The sequence below is a fragment of the Cricetulus griseus genome, chromosome 3, assembly GCF_003668045.3.
Source record: "Cricetulus griseus strain 17A/GY chromosome 3, alternate assembly CriGri-PICRH-1.0, whole genome shotgun sequence".
NCBI classification, from domain to species: domain Eukaryota; kingdom Metazoa; phylum Chordata; class Mammalia; order Rodentia; family Cricetidae; genus Cricetulus; species Cricetulus griseus.
This window is the reverse complement of record NC_048596.1, coordinates 34,589,422-34,609,123: the sequence shown is the minus strand read 5'-3', so window position 1 is coordinate 34,609,123 and position 19,702 is coordinate 34,589,422. Positions and strand designations below refer to the sequence as shown.

The 19,702-nt window shown below is 42.8% G+C and overlaps 1 protein-coding gene and 1 long non-coding RNA gene across 9 annotated transcripts in view; one reads left to right on the top strand and one right to left on the bottom strand.

Moving 5' to 3' along the window:
• LOC100770307 (probable global transcription activator SNF2L2) overlaps positions 1 to 8,621 on the top strand; it is a 171,661-nt gene extending 163,040 nt beyond the window's left edge. For 4 of the 8 annotated variants that reach the window (XM_027406478.2, XM_027406475.2, XM_027406472.2 and 1 more), the window contains 5 exons: positions 2,267 to 2,372; positions 2,775 to 2,876; positions 5,176 to 5,356; positions 6,407 to 6,549; positions 7,638 to 8,621. In XM_027406478.2, coding sequence (XP_027262279.1) covers positions 2,267 to 2,372; positions 2,775 to 2,876; positions 5,176 to 5,356; positions 6,407 to 6,549; positions 7,638 to 7,673 — 568 coding nt within the window. In that variant the 3' untranslated portion in view covers positions 7,674 to 8,621. The remainder of the gene's footprint in view (positions 1 to 2,266; positions 2,373 to 2,774; positions 2,877 to 5,175; positions 5,357 to 6,406; positions 6,550 to 7,637) is intronic. The other 4 variants (XM_027406479.2, XM_027406477.2, XM_027406476.2 and 1 more) reach the window with 2 other exon arrangements.
• LOC113831528 overlaps positions 8,617 to 19,702 on the bottom strand; it is a 39,216-nt gene continuing 28,130 nt past the window's right edge. The window contains exon 3 of the long non-coding RNA XR_004769010.1: positions 8,617 to 8,686. This is a non-coding gene — a long non-coding RNA (uncharacterized LOC113831528). The remainder of the gene's footprint in view (positions 8,687 to 19,702) is intronic.

Here is a 19,702-nt window from a genome sequence, read left to right as displayed (position 1 = left end):
AGGGCTTGGTCACCAGACAAAGGTGTGTATAGGAAGGTAGAAGCCTCTCGGTGGCTGGAAGACAACTTCCTTGGATGGCTTCCCCTTCATCCTTGTGCTTCATTCTCTCTTTGGGGCAGGGGGACAGAAAAAGCAGGAAGGGGAGTCTACTCCAAAGGGGCTTTACTTTTTAAGTAAAAAAAAAAAAAAAGATAAATTTATTCTCATTTTATAGTTCCGACACCAACTCTGGAGACATTCAGTTCTCTTATGAGCATGGCTGACTCTGGACTTGTCTCCCTAGTGGACCTAGGGCCTGCAGGTTTGACAGGACAGAGGAGGCAGGCACAGGTGACCTTTGTGGCTTTGTGCTCTCAGAGTTATAGTGTATTCTGGGGTCTAGTCCATGGTGTTTAATTCTTACTTCCCAGGCGCACAGGTGAAATCAGGAGTCTGTCCATCACCAGCGTGCAGAGCAAAGATGTGCTTGTAATTTGTCAATAGAAAAATGATACCATCTGTTGGAGATGTAGAAAATGACATTGAAGATGTCACTGAGGGTCAGGTATTAAAGCCAGGACTACAGGAAGGTCTGGTGTGTGGACTGATGCCAGATTTTGAAGAATGTTAATTTTAAAGAAAACACTCAGAATTAGAGAGAGAGACAGAGAGATGGGGTGGGGTGGGGGGGATCGGGTGGGGTGGGGCGGGGCTTTTTTTGGTGCCATTCAGATATTCTTTTTAAAACAGGTTAAATGTGAGTTATGAGTTTATACATTCCAAAATAGCAGGAAAATATGGACCTATGTTGGAATTGATTGTACATAAGAAACTGTGCTATAGCCTGCTGGGAATGGAAGGGTAGAGAACACCTTGGTTCTCACCGCAGTAATCCAAGAATCTAATTTCCTAGCCTTCAGTAGTCTTGTTTTTAAACCTCTTGTGTTTGTCCCCAATGTTGTATTCATGAGGCCCCTCCATGCATTAAAAATAAAACAAAACAGTGACCCTCTATGGCCGAAAAACTTGCCCATCCTTTGACTATCGGCGGTTAATTTATGCAGGCCCCTTTGCACTTCAGCTTTTCCCCCACTGGTTGCTAGGCAACCGCTTGAGTTACTGCGCATGCCTCTTTTATGATAACTGTCATTATGATTATTTTTTAATTATACAACTGGGACTGTGGATTAAAACAGCATATTGTCACTCATGCCTTGCCACTGCCTCTGAGCGTTCCCGAACACTGGTGCAGTCACCTTCCAAAATTTACATGCCAGGGGTTTATGATTATCTTTTGATGTTTCTGGCGTCACAAAGGAACCAGAGATGCCATCAAAAGGGCAGCGAGATTTTTTGTGGAAAATGACTAGACCATCTATCATAAGCTGTTATTGATTTAGAGAGGCCAAATCAGGCACTGGGGTCTTGAACCTCAATTATCCTTCTTTGTGGCTTTAACTGTGCCTGCTCCCAGCCTTAAGTGATGTGAAAACCGTGTTGCTCTGCAGCCTGCTCTTCCGAGTGACAGAACGCTAAAGCATTTCTCTCCTAAACCTGCTTTCAATAAACCCACCATTCTTTGGGGGGAGGGTACAGCACAGACTCTATAAACATGCAGCGTGCACGCATTAGCAATTGTCTCTCTCTCTCTCTCTCTCTCTCTCTCTCTCTCTCTCTCTCTCTCTCTCTCTCGCCTGAATTGCCAAATTGCTCCACACACATAAGTGCATTTAGGGGACGTGAAGGGGCTCCTCGGGCAAGGGATAATAGAAGGGACTCATGACTTGTAGAACACTGTAAAAGGAATGAGACAGGAAGGGCTGGAGAGAGCATACAACAGCTTCACATTTGCATTGCTCTGTATATTTTAACATATTTTCTAAATACACAGTGAGTTTGAAGACAAAGGAACGTGGGAGTCATGTCTGTGTGCTTTCTTTTAACCAACTCTGTTATTCATTTAAAATGGGACTTGGGGCTCAATAAGTTATTTTAAATATTTCTGTCATGATGAAAAGAGATTACCTCCTGACAGGGGAGTCCACAGAGTCCTTGCCACATCGTGTGCCTGTGACAGAAATGGGGACCTAACTGAGCGTTCATGTGATTTGAAGCCCTCCCAATGGGCATCAGCCTCCAATGCAGTGGTGGGCGTTTCCTCCATGTGCAGAGCCCCCATGCCTGTATCCGTGGGACCTCCTTTGCTTTGTTGACAGTCTCTGAAACGACCCTTTCCCTGAGGAGTGCTTTATCTGCTTTGTTTCTGTTTGTCTCCCCCATCCTGCAGTTCAGGGCGACAGCTCAGTGAAGTCTTCATTCAGTTACCTTCCAGGAAAGAGTTACCAGAATACTATGAATTAATTAGGAAGCCAGTGGATTTCAAAAAGATAAAGGTAGATACTGTGTTCACTGTTATTCTTCGAGTAAACAAAGGAGATGCATGGATGCTCGGGAGTGACGCTAGCTGGGGCTGGGGTCGTGGCCTCCTGGTTGCTAACCACTGACCTACACAAGTGCTTGCCCCAGGAAAGGTGGGGATGGGCTGACCTTGATCCTTTCCATGCATGTTATTTGATCACCGAAAGCTCAGATTATATACATTGCATGTTGTTGAGAACCCGCCTCTCCCTTGTGTGCACCTTCCTCCCCAGCCCTCGGAACACTGGTGGGAGGGTCTCGCAGTCCCACGCACTCAGCAAGGCTGAGTGCTGTGAAGACAAAGGGACATCGGGGCCTTCTTCAACAATAAGGACAGTTACATATTTCTCTTCTGTTTTGTTCAAAATTCCCATCAGGAAAGAATTCGTAATCACAAGTACCGGAGCCTGGGTGACCTGGAGAAAGATGTCATGCTTCTCTGTCACAATGCACAGACATTCAACTTGGAGGGATCCCAGGTATGTGTCAAGTTGTCTGAGAAGTGTCTAACCTGACCCATGCTGAGGTTCTCGGAAGTGGAGCATTTCCGTTTCGTTTCTACTTTTGGAACCATTGCCTCCACCCCAGCAGAGCACTGAAAACCGAAAGGCCTTGTTCTCTACTGTCAGTGTGAATAAAGGGAGGTTTTTTTGTGCGATATCTGGGTGGGCTTCTTCTCACACTTCCTTCAAGGCTCATCTTCCCATTAGAGGAAGAGTTCAAGAAAGCCATTGAAGGTAATGCTAGAAGGCTGGGTACCATCTGTGTACTTACAGAGACTGTATGCAGTGACAGCTTCATTTTTCTAACTTTAACTTTACACGAAGAGTTCAAAGTACAATGATTTAAAACAGAATAGGGGGTGCCTCTAATTGTTACTTTAAAAAAAATTCTTGACATTCCCTTCTCCACAGTCAGGAAGTCATTGTACATAACAGTGAATTTATGAGCATAAGGAGGAGGACATTTCCACTTTAATTACAACTCAATTCTACTTACCTTTGGTGGGAACTGATTTTTTTTTTCCCTATCTATCTTTCTGGCCTGATGCTCCCATATCCAGTAAAAGAGAAGGAGCAGGACAGGTCAAGTTACACAGAGATCCTGCATGTAGCATGTTGTCTAGCAGAGTCCACTTTCACAGCTGGGGATTGACAGTGATGTCTCCACCCATCTCTCCACCTTGGCCTCTCACCTTTCTCCTGTGCATGCTTGTCTCCCCGCAGCCAGCTTGTCCTCACCCTAACTTGTCAGCTCAGATCTCTGGCAGATTTTTTTCCCCCATTCCACAGTGTTATCCTTCTTGTTCCCTGCTTGTCATCACCATTTCCCTCAGGCTGACCTGCCACTTCCTTGACGATGTGGGTCATCTCCATGGCAAAAGAATTTAATCCCAGAGGGCAAAGGCCCATTTATTTATTCATCGCCCTTGAATGGTGGTCAGAAGACAACATAAACTTTACCACCTTAACATTTTTTTTTTCTCTTTTTTGAGACAGGGTTTCTCTGTGTAGCTTTGGAGCCTGTCCTGGAACTCCATCTGGAGACCAAGCTGGCCTCAAATTAACAGAGATCTGCCTGCCTCTGCCTCCCGAGTGCTGGGATTAAAGGCTTGCGCCACCACTCCCTGGCACCTTAACTGTTTTTTAAGGGTGGAGTTCAGTAGTGGTAAGGCTGCTCTCATGGGTGCTTAACAGGTCTCTGGTAGTATTTCATCTCTTAGAAATGACGAAGGCCTAAGCCTTTAGCAGTTCTCCCCTACCCCGGTTCCTATAACCACCTACTTTGTGTGAGTTTGACATGAGTGGGATTGCTTGGTGTCCATCTTTTGGTGACTGGCTTCCTAGGGTTCCTTTGTGTTGTAGAAAGTAACAGGAGGTACTTCCTCCCAAAAGCTGAGTCCTAGTCACTGCATCTGCCATGTTTTCTTTAGTCACTGATCTGTCTACAGATCTTTGAGTTCCCTCTGAATTCTTGGCTACGGTGCCTCTCCGGAACATGGGCATGTGGAGGAGATTTATTTCCTCAAGACTCTGTTTCTACTTATTTTGGGTATATATATCCAGAAGCGATGGTGGTTTTATCTTAATTTTTTGAGGGAAAGGACTATGTTTAGGTAGACTTCCTGTTTCTTTCAGTGGTGTTTCCTCTCAGCAGGGGAGGGTGCACAGTGTATTAGGTGACTTTTGGCTGCAATGAAGCTCGGCAACAGGGAACAACCCTGTAAAGGGTTCCTTTGCCACAGTATTTAAGAGAACCGCTTAAATAAGCGTGATTTAAAATATTGATTTTGTTGTCAAAGATACTGCCTTCTGCACCCATAGGTCCCAACACATTCTTTTGAGTTTGGCTCAGTGTGTTTGGTCTTCCTTGGAGTATCTTTGTGCCTGTATTTAGATTTTCTGTTTTATGCCGGGGTGGGGGGGGGTAGGGAGAGGGGGAGCGTGTGCTCAATGTTTAAAGCATTTGCCGCCTAAGTATGAGGACCAGTTTAGATTTCCAGAATGTGGGTAGGTTTAGGGGCTAGCCTGTAATTCTAGCAGATAGATATCCTGCCTCCATGACTAATCTAAAGAGTGACTGAGGAAGATTCCTGACGTCCACATGCATGGCCACCCACATAGGAACAAACACACTGTATACATAGGGGGAGAAAGCAATAGTAACATCATGGGTACATGTGTGTGGTATGTGTGTGTTGTCTAAGGAGGTGCATACAACAATTGCGGGTCTGCGGGCCTTGGGGTATAGTTAACAGTTGACACTTTGACCGTTTAGATCTATGAAGACTCCATTGTCCTACAGTCAGTATTTAAGAGTGCTCGGCAGAAAATCGCCAAAGAAGAGGAGAGTGAGGAAGAAAGCAATGAAGAGGAGGAGGAAGATGATGAAGAGGAGTCTGAGTCAGAGGGTAAGACCCTGCATCTGGCCCCTTCCACCTATCGGGCTATTTCCACAGGTACTAAAGGCATGAACACTTGCCCCGCTCATGCCCAGTTTTCTCCGCTGTTGAAATTGAGCACATCAGCCACAGAGCTCAGGACTGCCTAGGTTCATTGAGAATACTCTGCCCTCGTTGCCTTTGGATGTTGGCATAACCCTGGTGTGCATGCCACCTGTCACTCCTTAGCACTGTAGCCTGTAAACCTCCGATCTGGCTGAAGTCTTCTTGAAAGTGCATTTGGCAGCCTTAGAATGTGCTGTGTGGCTGCTACCAACATGGCTTGACAGTGGCTTTGCTTGTTGCAGTGCCCATCACTGGGGGACTGGTTAAATCAGTCATAGAATAAATCATGCATGGGAATATTTCCGATGTTGAAAAGAATTAAGCTATATGTGTGAGCTAACACATATTGCTAACTCCTGTGTGTAAGTAAAGAAAGAGCAAGGCATGGACAATGGGTGTGCCTGAAGAGCCATGTAATAACAAAATAAAACTTCAAATGTGTCTCTGTGTGTGTGCACACACACACCTATACTTACTTGGATTCTTGGTATGATAGCCTACAGAATTTATTTATGGTTATTAAGTATGCTTTTTTTTTTTTTTCTGGAGATAATCGCTAGAGAGCCACAAAGCTAGGTAAAGGAAGCATGTTGACATTTTTTATTTCCATTTTGTTCTCTTTCTACATTAAAAATGCTACTCAAACTACTAGAATTTTTAAGCTAAATAGAGCAATTTACACAGTGGAATCATCCTTTTTTAACCTTTGTAAGATTTGTTAATAGTTAATGTGTTTTTTTTTTTTTTAATTTGGTCACTACCCCGTTGAGCCATCAAGAACCAGGGAAAGGTTCCAAACCCTGCTCTGAGGTCTTTCTCCCAGTGACTACATCACTTATATTCCAAAGAGAACCATGCTTGCACTAGGAACAGGGAATAACTAGACAGGGTGGACTGGCATGCCAGTGAGGCTCTTGGGAAGTCTACCTTGTTATCTGCGGGTGGGATAATAGCTTTACTGATTTTAAACTCTCACCGTGGTCTCTTTTGTTTCTACTCTAGCCAAATCTGTGAAGGTGAAAATCAAACTCAATAAAAAAGAAGAGAAAGGCCGGGACACAGGGAAAGGCAAGAAAAGGCCAAACCGAGGCAAAGCCAAACCTGTTGTGAGCGATTTTGACAGTGACGAGGAACAGGATGAGAACGTGAGTGTGCATGCCTGGTCTCCAGCTCCCAAACTGTCTTGGGGTACACACTCCTCCGCGCTTAGACTCAGAGGAGCTGGTCACACTGAGGATGGGAACAGAGCTGTGAAATTTAGAACAAAGAGTCTAAAGCTGTGTGTGTCACTGCAGGGAAAAGCTCCTCCATTGGTTTCCATTCCCCCTTTTCAATCTTCTCATGCACGTACATGCAAATACAGTTTTCTTCATGGCTGGTTAATATTTCATATCTCTCTCACCCAGCTTGCTGTGAGTATATAGCTGATCAGATGAAATAATGGTTGGGGGGGGGGTGAAGGGAAAAGGCTTTGTGATGTCAGAGTTTTTGGCTGTGCTGCCCTGAGATTAAATACCTGAAGGCTTTTTTTTTTTTAATCATAAAAATTTTAAGGAGCATTTCCTCAAACCAGGCACCTTCCCATCTGAAGAATAATTAATGATTGTATTATGATGGGACTTGGGTCCCCGGTACTCTGCGGATCCCTAGGGAGTGAATGGCAGTGGCTGAATTCAGAGTCGAGGAGCTTCTTAAATGTAGCACTCAGTCTAGCACTGTTGTCCCTGTTGGTCTGCGAGAACAACAGACAGAAACTTGGCCAGTCCCCTGCATTAACTCTCTGCTTCCCTGCCACCCAGCGCCTACACAGTTCTCATTCAGGAAAGACACTTCTCCATTTTAGTAGATACCTGAATTTGATTTTTTTTTCCTTCAACACTTTGCTACTCTGGCCTGACTGGAAAGTTCTAGAATCAGAATTACTATATTCTGGTGACATTTAAAACACCACCTTTTCTTGAGGTGGCTTACCAATGAGCAGACATTCAATGCATGATGTTTTTCTTGGTATGGGACAGTTTTTTTTCCAAAGCTCCGATAAAAATAGAAATGGTTAGCTGTAAACCTCAGCAACCCAAGTGGCAGACGGCAAGCGCGGCTGGCAGGCTTCGCCTAGGGATTGTTAGTCCAGCACTCCCCTTCTCGGCATAGAGTGCCCAGGCTTCAAAGAAGTGTCTCGTCTTCCCACTGCAGGAGATGTGGGTGCATTCACTCTTTCCTGTTTTTCTTTTAGGAACAGTCAGAGGCAAGTGGGACTGATGATGAGTGAGCAGTGTGGACTTGATCTGACTGTGGCAGAACTGAACACTTTCTCCCCCTTTCTCCCTTCACCCCCAGTGAGTTCATTTGCCCTTTGGGCACTGGGTTATTCCTCCGTCCTCATTGTCATCTAGAGCTAGCTTTAGGATAGTGCCAGACAAACATATGATATCATGGTGTAAAAAAAACAAAACATGCATCTACACACACACACACACACACACACACACACACACACACGAATATTTGTAACATATTGTGACCAAATGGGCCTCAAAGATTCAAAGATTAAAAACAAACAAAAGCTTTTGATGGAAAAGACGTGGGTGGATAGTATATTTCTACAGGTGGGTCAAATTTGGTAGCCGTTTGATGTGCTTGCTTCCATCATCTATCCTGATGAGGAGATTTTTATCTTCTACAGCGCTGATGACCGGGAGAAGCCATTAAAAGCCACTGGTTATTTTATTTTTCATCAGGCAATTTTCAAAATTTTCATTTGTTCGGTATTGTTTTCTTGTTTGTTTGTTTTTTACACTGTGGTACATATAAGCAACTTTACTAGGTGACAGATGTACAGTAGTTAGAAATCACCTACATATACATTTTTCCATTTTATGCTCTATGATCTGAAGAACAAACAAAAAAAAAGCTTTTTGACTTGTATAAGATTTATGTCTACTGTAAACATTGCGGAATTTTTTTTTCCCTTTGGCTCTTGTTTTATTGACGCTATTGACTATTACAGTGTCTAGAGTGTCCCGATGGCTTCTTTTGTCCACCTGAGCTCCTGTGTTACCAATGGGTATGGTCTCCTTCTCCCTAAAGTGTACTTAATCTTTGCTTTCTTTGCACAATGTCTTTGGTTGCAAGTCATAAGCCTGAGGCAAATAAAATTCCAGTAATTTCGAAGGATGTGGTGTTGGTACTTTCCTAATAAACCGATAACTTACCTTGACACTGTCGCTTTTTCTTTTATGAGTCCCTGGGCACTGAAACCTTTGGGCTTGACATGGCAGCTTCCTGCAGAGAGAGGAGGAGGTTATTGTTACACAGATCACATGGCCAGAGGGGATGTCTCTAGAAATGACCTAGATATGCTGTTAAAGGCCAAGGAGACCATTGCCCTCCTAACTAAAAGAGGGGCTGCTGCCAGTCAAGCCGCACTGTCTTTGTCAGCTTTGTCTCATGGTGTAAATTTCATTCATTAGTCAGAAAATCTATAAAGGTAGCATTTTTATGTGGAGACCGGCTCAGTGAATACCCATATTCTGTATACCGTTCCCACTGAGATTTAGCAATATTTTGCGCTCTGCACCCTCTTTTTTAATAAGCTGTGAGGATGTAAGTAACAGTGTCACACACATAGCACAAATCTGAGAACAGGAGATCACAGTTCGATGTCACAGCAGAAGGGATTAATGTCTGTTTCCCAATAGTTAATGGACTAGTAGCCATCTTATTTCCCAGTTGTCATAAATTTGTTTTTTCAATCATTTGTCTTGATGTCTTTCTAAAGTCCTCAAAAAACCATCCCAGAGATTGGCAAGTCCTTTCCCTGGGAACTGCTGGCAGGGACAAATGGAAGTTTCCTGTACCGCTAACAAGTGGGTGGACATTTTTTCTAAGGAGCAGTTGAGGGTCCCTGAGGTTATGCTTGGTGAGATGTCCAGTGCTGTATCAGAGCATGGTCTTAAGAAACCTCATCTTCTTGTCAGCTCTTGTTGGATTTTTCGGTTACCCTGAGCATTCCAGAAGATTGTATTTCTTTTCTTGGTTTGCTTGTAGGATTTACGGAGCCTTCAAAGAAGAAACCATATTAAGTTTCCTTTCTGAGACGATTTAGTATCAGTGCAGAGAAAACAGTGCCTCTCCCCCTCTGCTCTCATGTCTGTATTTTCTGTGCTTTTCTTGGCTTCAGAGCTGGTAAAGCTCTCCAAAACATTGTGTTTTGGGGTTCAAACCTTCTCTGTGTGAAGGATGTACTCCATCCCCACTGCTGCTGCATTTGCTGAACTGTTCTCCCTGAACCATCATGCTCACCCTGCCCAGTACATGAAGCGTCCCTTTGTCCAGTGTGTCCATGCTGTATTTACTACCCACCCGCCAGTCATCATGGAGCATCCCTTTGTCCAGTGTGTCCATGTGGTGCTGCTGTGCTTATTCAGCTAACAACAGATCAACAGTACCCTAACTCCATCATTCACCACTTTAGCTTCTTTTGTAGGCACTGCATTATCTCATGGTTACACTAAAAGGGTGATTATAATATGGTATGTTTAAGAGGAACCCCGCATTAATATAATTTTTTGAGTTACCTTTCCATTGCTGCAGCAAATGCTTGACATACTGAACTCACAATGAGAAAGGGATGCCAGCTCACACTTCCTGAGCTTCCAGTCTCTACAGTCAGTTCACCGTATTGCTGTGGCCAAGGCTGCATATTCACAGTAAAGCCAATGCCTCTGAGAGCAAGAGAGTGGAACCGAGGTCTTACCGTCTCCTTTATAATCATGTCACCAGTGACCTCAAGACCTCATGCTAGGCCCCAGATGCTCAAGCTGTGGCTTCCTCCTAAAAGCATCTCCTGGGGAAATGCAAAGCTTTAAGCCAGGAGCTTTTGAGAATAGTCAAGATCCAAACTACATCAAAATAATGTCCTAACTGTACTATGTTCTACTAGTAATTGCTAAGCCTGCCTCCTACTACTTTATAAGTTGGACTTTAGATGCATTTGTAAAGTGGACCCCTTTTTTTCTTTCTAAATTTTTTCCTTTATTTTATTTTTTAATTTTTGATATCAATCCCAGTTCTCCCTCCCCTCATCCCTCTCCCTCTACCTTCCCCTCACCCCATCCCCATCCACTCCTCAGAGAGGGTATGGCCTCCCATAGGTAGTCAATGAAGTCTGTCAAAGCCTGAGGCATCACCACAATGAGGCCTGACCAAGGCCCTCCCCACTGTGTCTAGGCTGAGCAAGGTATCTCTCTCCATAGGAAATGGGCTCCAAAAGGCCAGTCCATGCACTAGGGACTAGGGATAGACCTACTGCCAATGACCTGAGAAACTTCCCAATTTACCCACTGTTGCCTACATTAAAGTGGACCCTTTATATTGAGATCAGAACTGACAGTAGTTTCAGGGGGTCTTAGGATGTGTCCCTATGGGAAAGGATGGCTACCACATAGCTTCAGTCAAGTTCTCCAGGTGCACATTGTGTAGAAAACATTCCTAAGCATTTCCCGCCTACCCCCTATAAACACAGGAGCCACCCTTCCAGGGAGATCCTGAGAGCCTTGCCACAAGTCCCTCAGAGTTGGTTTCAGTCTCCTCTGTGCTCCTGGCTTGGCACACGACTTGGCTGTCTCAACCTGAGTTAAGGGAAGATTTGAGTTCAGAGCATGGGGCTGTGCGTGGTCCCAAATGAGGTGATTTTCATAGGATGCCCTTTGGAATGGGATATTCTGGTGGACTGATGTGTGCCACCTACAGCCACATATCCTTCAACAGCCCAGGGCTTTGAGGGAAACAGTGTCATGTGATGTTCTTGCTATGTGAGTATTACAGATCATGTTTATGAGAATAAGTGGAAACAACATTGTGAGGTGCTTCTATGAGACCACTGTTGAATGTGGGAAAAAATGACTACACTGTGTGTGGCTGCATTGCAGCAGGCATGGCTAAGAACATTTTTAAGACCTCCTATTTGCAAACTGCTTTTTCTCTTCTTTACTTTTCTTTTTTAGTTATGAAACCGAGATCATAACCCTGACTTAGAATCAAATGTGTGGGTTGTTCCTGGCTTTGCCCCAGACATACTTGAGTTTCAGTATCCTCCGCAAAATGTGGAGTGAATTGTCTCTAAGTCTAGCCTTATAGTTCACATACAGCGTTGTTATTAAAGGTTTCCACTATTTAGGGAAAAAAAAAACTTATAAATGTCATTAAAGAATACCAGAGAGATTAACAGAGCTAAGAGGTACTTTGTAAATCAGTGGTTCTCAAACTTCCTAATGCTGTGACGCTTTAATACAGTTCCTCATGTTGTGGTGACCCCCAGCCATAAAATGTTTTCATTGCTACTTCGTAACTGTAATTTTGCTACTGGTTATGATTCATAATGTAAATATCTGACATGTAGGATATCTGATACAGGACCCCCAAAGGGGTTGCAACCCACAGCTTGAGAACCTCTCTTGTGAAGGCTCATCAAGTATTGATGGTTTCAGGATTAATGTTTCACAGAGTGCAGTTCTCTCGACCCGCATAATCAGCATCACCTGGGGACATGGATTCAGGCTCATCCGAGACCCACTCAAGCAGAAACTCCTGGTGCACCCTGGAATCCAACACACATTTGCTGGCGTGTGAAACCACAAATCTAAATCTATCAGATTGCAGGCAAATTTCTGTTAATTCATTCCCGGGGAGCAGTGTGCAGCCGCATTCGTCTTGATTGCTGTTGCTGTTTCCGGTGTGAATACCCAGCACGCTATCAGGGTAGAGAGAGTCAGTGTGCATGAGAACAAAGGAAAAGGCGGAAGGATCTGCTGTCTCACCTAGCTTTCCCGTTGTGTGAGTGACAGGCAACAGTCTTCATTTGCGTCTGAGTTCAGCCTCATTCTGGGGGAAATATCTTCGGTTTGCTTAACAGAAAGGTACCAGTAGTCTCTGCTTATGGATATAGCCTCTTTTCCCCAAGAGAATTTCATATGAACAGTCAGTCCTGCTACACAGATACCTTAGAGGGAAGAACCAAGCTGTTTCTTTGAAATTTGCTAGAGCAGCTTCAAGATAAAGTATGGGTTTTTACTTGTTTGAGTATACAGTCATATAGTGTGTGAGGCTTGGCACTGGAGAGGTAGAGGCAGAAGACACACCACCACAAGCTGCGGCTGCATTGTAAGACAACTTCACCCAAACAGAGCCCCTAGCAACATAATATTCTAAACCTAAGAAAACTGTTCCCCAAAAGTGAGGAAACATTTGGAAGCCTAAACAGAAGGAGTGTGAGTTCCAGGCTAGCCTGGGCTATGTAGTGAGGACCCCATCTCAAAAAGGGAGAGAGGGAAGAATAAAGTATACTAATTATATTAATAGTTTCTCAGGTTCTGTAGTTACTCATAAGAAGCAAGGGATTTTCTTTCTTATCATGAGTGGGACCATCTTTTTTTTCCTTCAGGGAAAAGGAAAATAAAAGACAGAGACTGAGCTGTATGAAGAAAGATTCTCAAAGCTATCTTGGATCCAGTCCCCACCGAATACATTTTTACAGTACATTGATAAATAAATCTTAAGATTCATATGAAGTTACAAAAAATAACAAAACAAAAAAAGTTGGAGGCAGAATTTCCTAGCTGCAAAATACACTAAAAAGCTATAATAAACAAAATAGTATAGCACTGGCATGAAAACAACACATGTTCTATCACACTGAAAAGAAAGTCTTTAAAAAAAAAAAAAAACAACTCCATACTTAGTGTCAACAGATATGTGACAAAGGTGCCAAAAACTTGCAGTGGGAGAAAGTCTCTTTAATAACAACTGTTGGCACTCCTGGGCATATACCCAAAGAATGAATGCCGCATCCTATGACCTTTTTCACTGGATTTTTCACAGTGGCAAGAAATGAGGCCAACCTACATATCTATCAGTTGAAGAATAGATAAGGGAAATGTGGCAAATATATACAATGGGGTTTTATTCATCTGTACAGAGAAACAATGACAATTGCAGGAAAATGCATGAATCTGGAAAACATTTAGTGAGGTAACCCAGGCTCAAACCGGATGCTCTCTCTCATACACAGATGTCAGCCTCTGTTAAATGTGTGTATCCAAGAAGGAGAAGAGGGGGTAAAGGTCAAGAAACTCGAAGAAAGAGACTAGGGGGGTGGGGCTGAGAAGACAGGAGAACAAAATGGAAGGAGGATCTCTGGGGGAAAGATGAGACAGAGAAGGGAGAGACCGGAGAGTCAGGCCAAAAGAAGTATGGATGGAAATCCTATATGGAAGCCTATTATTTGTAAGCTAATTTAAAATGTGTAATGAAGAAAGAAAGAAATGCTGCTGTCCACACGCAAAAGAACAGAATAGGCCTCTCTCTCACATATACAAAGATCAATTCAAAATGGATTAAAACTTAATTGTAAATGCTGGAACTATGAACTGCTTACTGGAAGACAACGAAGAGTTCATGACCTTGAAATGAACAAAAAGCAAGTCTGAGGCTCACACTATGGTAACAAAAGCAAAGGAAACAAATGGGACTGTTCCTTGCAAACTGGGAGGTTTCTGCAGAGGGAGCCTAGAGGACAGAATTGTGTTTGTAAAACGTGTCTGAAAGGGATTATGATCCAAAATATATGATATACTCACTTGCATGCCCCCCTCCATCTGTTATGCAGACATCTCTCAGAAGATGAGAAAGCTTCCAATCAGCCTATGAAGAAGTGTCTAACATCACTTATGTAATAGGGAAAGACATAAAACCTCGGTGAGCTGCCTCTCACCAGTTAGGACAGTTGTTTTAAAGACTGCTCAGGCTTGGTCAGAAATGGAGAAAGGGACACACACAATATTGCCAGGAGCCCAGTCAGTACAGCCATTATGGAAAACAGTGTAAGGGTCTTCCAAAAGTTCAAATCATTACTGTATGTATGTATGTATGTATGTATGTATGTATGTATGTATGGTTTTCATGTGTGTATGTATGTAGCCAAAAGAAATAAAACCAATTTGCAGAAGAGACATCCACACTGGTTAAGAACATCCAGACCTAATCTACCTGTATGTTCAAGGTGAATAGATAAAGAACATATTGCATGGTCCACCCATTCTGTATCTACCCACTAGGAATACTACAAAGCCATACAGCATAACAGTGTTAAGCTTGGTGAGCATTACATTCGCTGAAGAGTGTGATTTTTGTATGTGGAATCTAAAGAATTTGGTAACAATCGAGAGTGAAGTAGTAGTTACCAGAAGCGGAGGGTAGAGAGGGAGGGGGTGGGGTGTGTGGGGAGGGGAGAGATGGGTTGGGGGTGGAGCTATGAGGTTGAGGGGAGAGAAGGGGCCGAGGATTGAATTTCACTATGAGTACTAAGTTCTATCAATTCTGTTACATAATCAGGGCAGCTGTGGTTAACAGTGAAGAGTAGATGGCTCAAACAGATGGTTCAAAATGGTCTTATCTCAAAAAAAATAAAATAAAAAAATAAAAACCCAAGATGTGGCCATAATATCCTAGTTCCTAGGTTTACAAGGCAGAAGCATATGAAAACATTACATTTTACACCTTAAATATTCAGGATTGTCATATGCCAGTCAAAAAAAAAGTTCAAAGAACCCAGAGAAGCAGGTGTGAAGGGGGATGAAATATTTAACTTCTCATATCCCTAATTAACCTACCAAGACAACTGTGCAAAAGAGAAAAATCAACATACCTGATGATCACAGCATGTGGACAAATGCAATTCGGATAAACTGTGACAAGATCTGGAAGGAGCATGCTGGGAAGGCCTTACTCTAAGGGTATGGCACTGTCCCAAAGTAGACCTGCCCACAAGGCTGTAGTTACGTATTGTCATCTCTGGGGTAACTACTAAAAAAGTTTTCAGAAGTATAAGGGACATAGACATAGTTGAGTGGCAGAATGCTTGCTTTAACATGCTTAAGACCTTGGAGTGGACAGTCTGGATGCTAAGATCAAAGCGTAAGTGGTATGCTAAGGAATGAAAAACAGTTAACATATCAGAGGCAGGAAGTGTGGAAGACAATAAAGAAAAGAAAAGGCTATAAAATAGGAATATTAATTAATTATTAATTCAACTATGGCAACCCTCACTTTGAATGGCAATGGTCTAAACATACCATTTGAAACGGCAGAGACTATCAGAGTGGACCAAGAAACAAGGCCATGCACAAGAAACTTGTTCTAAACATGAAGATACACAAGAGGAGAGGATGACTTCCCAGCCGGCACTGATTTAATATCAGAGAAAAGCCGTCAGAATAAAGAGGGTTACTACCTGCTGAGAAAAAGGGAAATTGTAATGTAAATTCGAATTTGTTTTCTTTCCACCTACTGTTGTTTAAGTACCTTCCTCCCAGATTTACTAGTTTATAACAGGCAACAAATTTGCTCATTATAACAGGAACGTTTTGGAGTCATATACCATAGTGTGAACACCTCTATAATCAGGGTCTTAAAGCAGGACATGAGGACACATGCCTGTAATTTCAGGGGAGGCATGAAGATCAGTTGTTCAAGGCCTGTCTCTGCTACTTAGTTTGAGGCCCACTTGGAAGTCCTGTCTCAAAAAGCAAAACAACAGAAGCTCTTCAGAGCACTTTCCTCACCCACAGAGGCTTTCTCAGGGCCATTTGTCATCAGCCCCCCCCTCTGACCATCAGCCTCAGGCAACTACTCACCTACTTTTTCTCATCCTAGTTTTGCCTCTTCTGGCTTCACATACAAAGAGAATCACAGCTTTGCTGTGGAATAATCCTCTTCTACACTAGAATTGGCTTAATAAAATACTAATTGGCCAGGAGTCAGGCAGGAAGTATAGGTGAGGCAACCAAACTAAGGATGATGGGAAGGAGATGGGTGGAGTCAGGAGTCACCAGCCAGATGCAGAGGGAGCAGGAGGTGAAGGTGTCTTGCTAATAAAGGTACCGCCACGTGGCAGAGTGTGAATAAGGAATATGGGTTAACTTAAAATTTAAGAGTTAGCTAGCAACAAGCCTGAGCTATCAGCCAAGCATTTAACTAATATTAAGCTTCTGAGTGGTTATTTGGAAACTGGTGGGCAGAAGATACACATTGTGAAGTCTCGTGTTTTTTTTTTTTTTTTCTATTAATGTTTTTGAGGTTCATGTTGCACTACTTTGTGCTTTTTTTTTTTTTATTGCTGAGTAGTGTTTCATAGTGAATAGTCCACAGCCTTTGCAACCTAGGTCTCCCAGGAAGGCAGGGCTGGGAATAGCAGGGACTGTGTAGTTTCTTGAGTCCCTGGGGCTGGTGGAACTCAGCACAGGCTTCTCTCTTCCCTTGTTCTTATCAAGAAACTTTCTTGAAGTAGCAGCTCTTGGGGAGTCTGATCCTTCAAGGAGACACCAGCTCATTTGTGATGAGGTTCAAACTTTGTTTGCTGTGGTTTGATAGAAATACCACTATTTGTCCCTTTAGTGGGCTTAAAATGTGCAGTGTTTGCAGTTGAATGTCCTCCTAGAGAAGAAAGCCTATGACAATAATTATTCACATTTAAGGACTTCTAGAGATTTCTTAACTTATAAATAAATGCATGTTTTTGTTGGTTTGTTTTGGTTTTTGGGGGTGTGTGTTTAATTGAAGAAATAGAACTCCAAGACAGGGTGGTACCCAGTACTACACAGATTCAAGCATGGCTTCCCTATGCACATAAATGCCACTTCTAGAAAAGTCTATCCACAATAAACGTCATAAGACATGATACTTGAAAACAGTGTCAGAAAGGGACCACATAGTCCTCGAAGGCTCACTATGCTCAGGGTGTCCAGTTTCCTGACACTTTGCATCAATGGCATTTGAATCAGCCCTGGTGGCTCTCCACGTTTTCTGAGAACATGTACAGGAGTCAAAGTCCTTAATAAACCATGAGGATAAGGAGAGATTCCTTAGAATCAGCTTCCACTGCTTCCAAATGCTCTGCCCACTTTTCAAAGTGTTTTTGCAGTTTGTGTCTCCTTTGAAGGTCTTCCTTTAAAGCACACATTGAGGGCTTCTTACAATATGTCCTATGCTCAGTGTTGAACAAAGACCAAGTCCCAGCACTCATGCATGTGTCCTCTGAAGTTATGAAGACCTCCTTTAATGCACACGGCACTATTCTTTTCCTTATCCTGGATCAAGAAACATTGCCAATGGATGATCTGATATGGCAGCCACCCAGGTTAAGACTCTAGCCATATACCTTGTCAACCAGTTGGTGCTAAGCTCATGGTTTGCCTGATAAGGCAGAGGAAGGGTTAAAACCAGTATCTATTTTGGGTTCAGCAGTGGATGAAAATTTCAGCCTGGTTTTACTTCAAAGTTGTTTCCCTTCTGTTGATTTCCAAACCAGCGAGCAAGCCGTGCAAACAATGTATGCTTAATAGGGACAGTGGTGTCCACAGTTATGTGGTCAAGAGTGAGAGGCACACTGGGTCAGGGCAAGGAAAGTGATAATAACAAGATACCCCACACTTATATATTTATTCAAATGCATTCAATACATACTAAACCCTCAGGATTTTCTTACATCTTTAAAAGAGCTAATGTTCTTCAATCTATGATGCCATAATCTCAACTGGCGATCAGATAGTATCTTGGTTACTAATGATGGTGCTGTAGAGTCCATCCAATATTTTTTCTTCAAGCCTATTACATATACAGCAGCACACACATTCTGGAGAAAAATACCATCAGCCAATGAAGAGCACACCATACTTCCCACTTGGTGACTATTTCATTCCATCATTGGAAGTTACCAAATCTGTTCAATACATAGGGATATTCTGGTTGCTTCTAGTCTGTGTCTATTGTTGCTGGTAACAAAAGATTTGGGTATGAACAGGATGATAGCCAAGTGCTATAGGTATAGAGGGGGGCTGGGAGGTTTTGGGGTTGGGGAAGAGGAATTTGGATGTTAAATAGAGGATGTGAAGCATGGTTTAAAGCTGAAGAAAGATCCAAGGCAAGTGAAACTGTTGTTAGCATCTTAGTCTGGTTGGACCATGAAAAAAAAAAAACCCTTTCCAAATGCCACTGGCAAAATGGCATGAGCATACTCAAGTTTCAAGTAATCAGTGAGAAATGTCTGCCAGGAAGCAAGTATCGGCTGCATCAGAATTACCTGAAGGGCTTGTGAAATCAGATCCCCAAGCTCCATCCATCATAGAGTTTTTGTTGTTTAAGGCATCGGGCCAGGCCTAAGAATTCCCATCTCTGAGATGTCAACAGTGACCTTCAGCTGGCCTCTTGGCCACATCTTGAGGACAACTGCTCCTGACTAGAGATGGCAAACTAGTCTTTAGTGACATTCGGCCAGCATAATATTTTCTTGCATTACACATTGTTACAAGCACTTAGAAATGGAGATTTCTCCTAAAAATCCAGACTTGACACTTCTATTGGAAAACTGAGGCTGTATCTGCCTGGGAGTACACAGCAGAAACTAAACTTTCTGTTTTCTGTCTCTTGGTCAGACTAATAGAGCTACTTATTTATCTATAACATGGAGCTCTCATTGAAACTCAGCTGCCGTTCTATGTCCTGGGCCTCCTGCAACTCTCTTGGTAGCTACATCAAGTTCTCTCTTGCTCTAGGCTCTGCATATGCACTTCTATCATCTGGAATAGTCTTTTCAGTGCTACTACTGCAGCCTGGCTTTCACTTGTCCCTCTGCCTTCAGCAGAGATGCCACTCTCTCCCATGATTTTGGTATCCTGTCCCTGTAAAGGAGGGTAAATATTTCTCTGTATGTTCCCACAGTGACCCAGAGCTTCTCCATCAAAGCTATAACATCCCACAGTATTATCTTCTGGCCAAATGAGTGGACAAAGACATAACACAGCTAGAGTGAAATAAATAATATTATCCAATCTTTGCCTTTCCTCCCCCCTAGGTGACTGCAATGGAATCTAAGATTTTATTCCTAATTTTAGAAGCAACAATAATAAAAAATATAAATTTTAATTAAATTTCCCTTAAAACTGCCATTTAGGAAGAGAAATAAATGTTAACTCCTTAATTATTTAAAATACCCCACTAGCTTATGCTGAAACTCAAGCTTTATTACACTTGGGCTTGAAACATACCGTGGCATTATCCAGATACACATTCCTGGAGATCATCTGTGACTATCATTTTATTTGTTAAATCAATAGACAGCTGTATCCCCACAATGCTATTTGAGAGAATGTCAGAATCTGATATGAGAAGTTTTAAAGTGTGTGCAGGAAGGGTGAGAAGAAACAGTGAGATTCCCATGTTCACATTGACATGGACCTCACACTA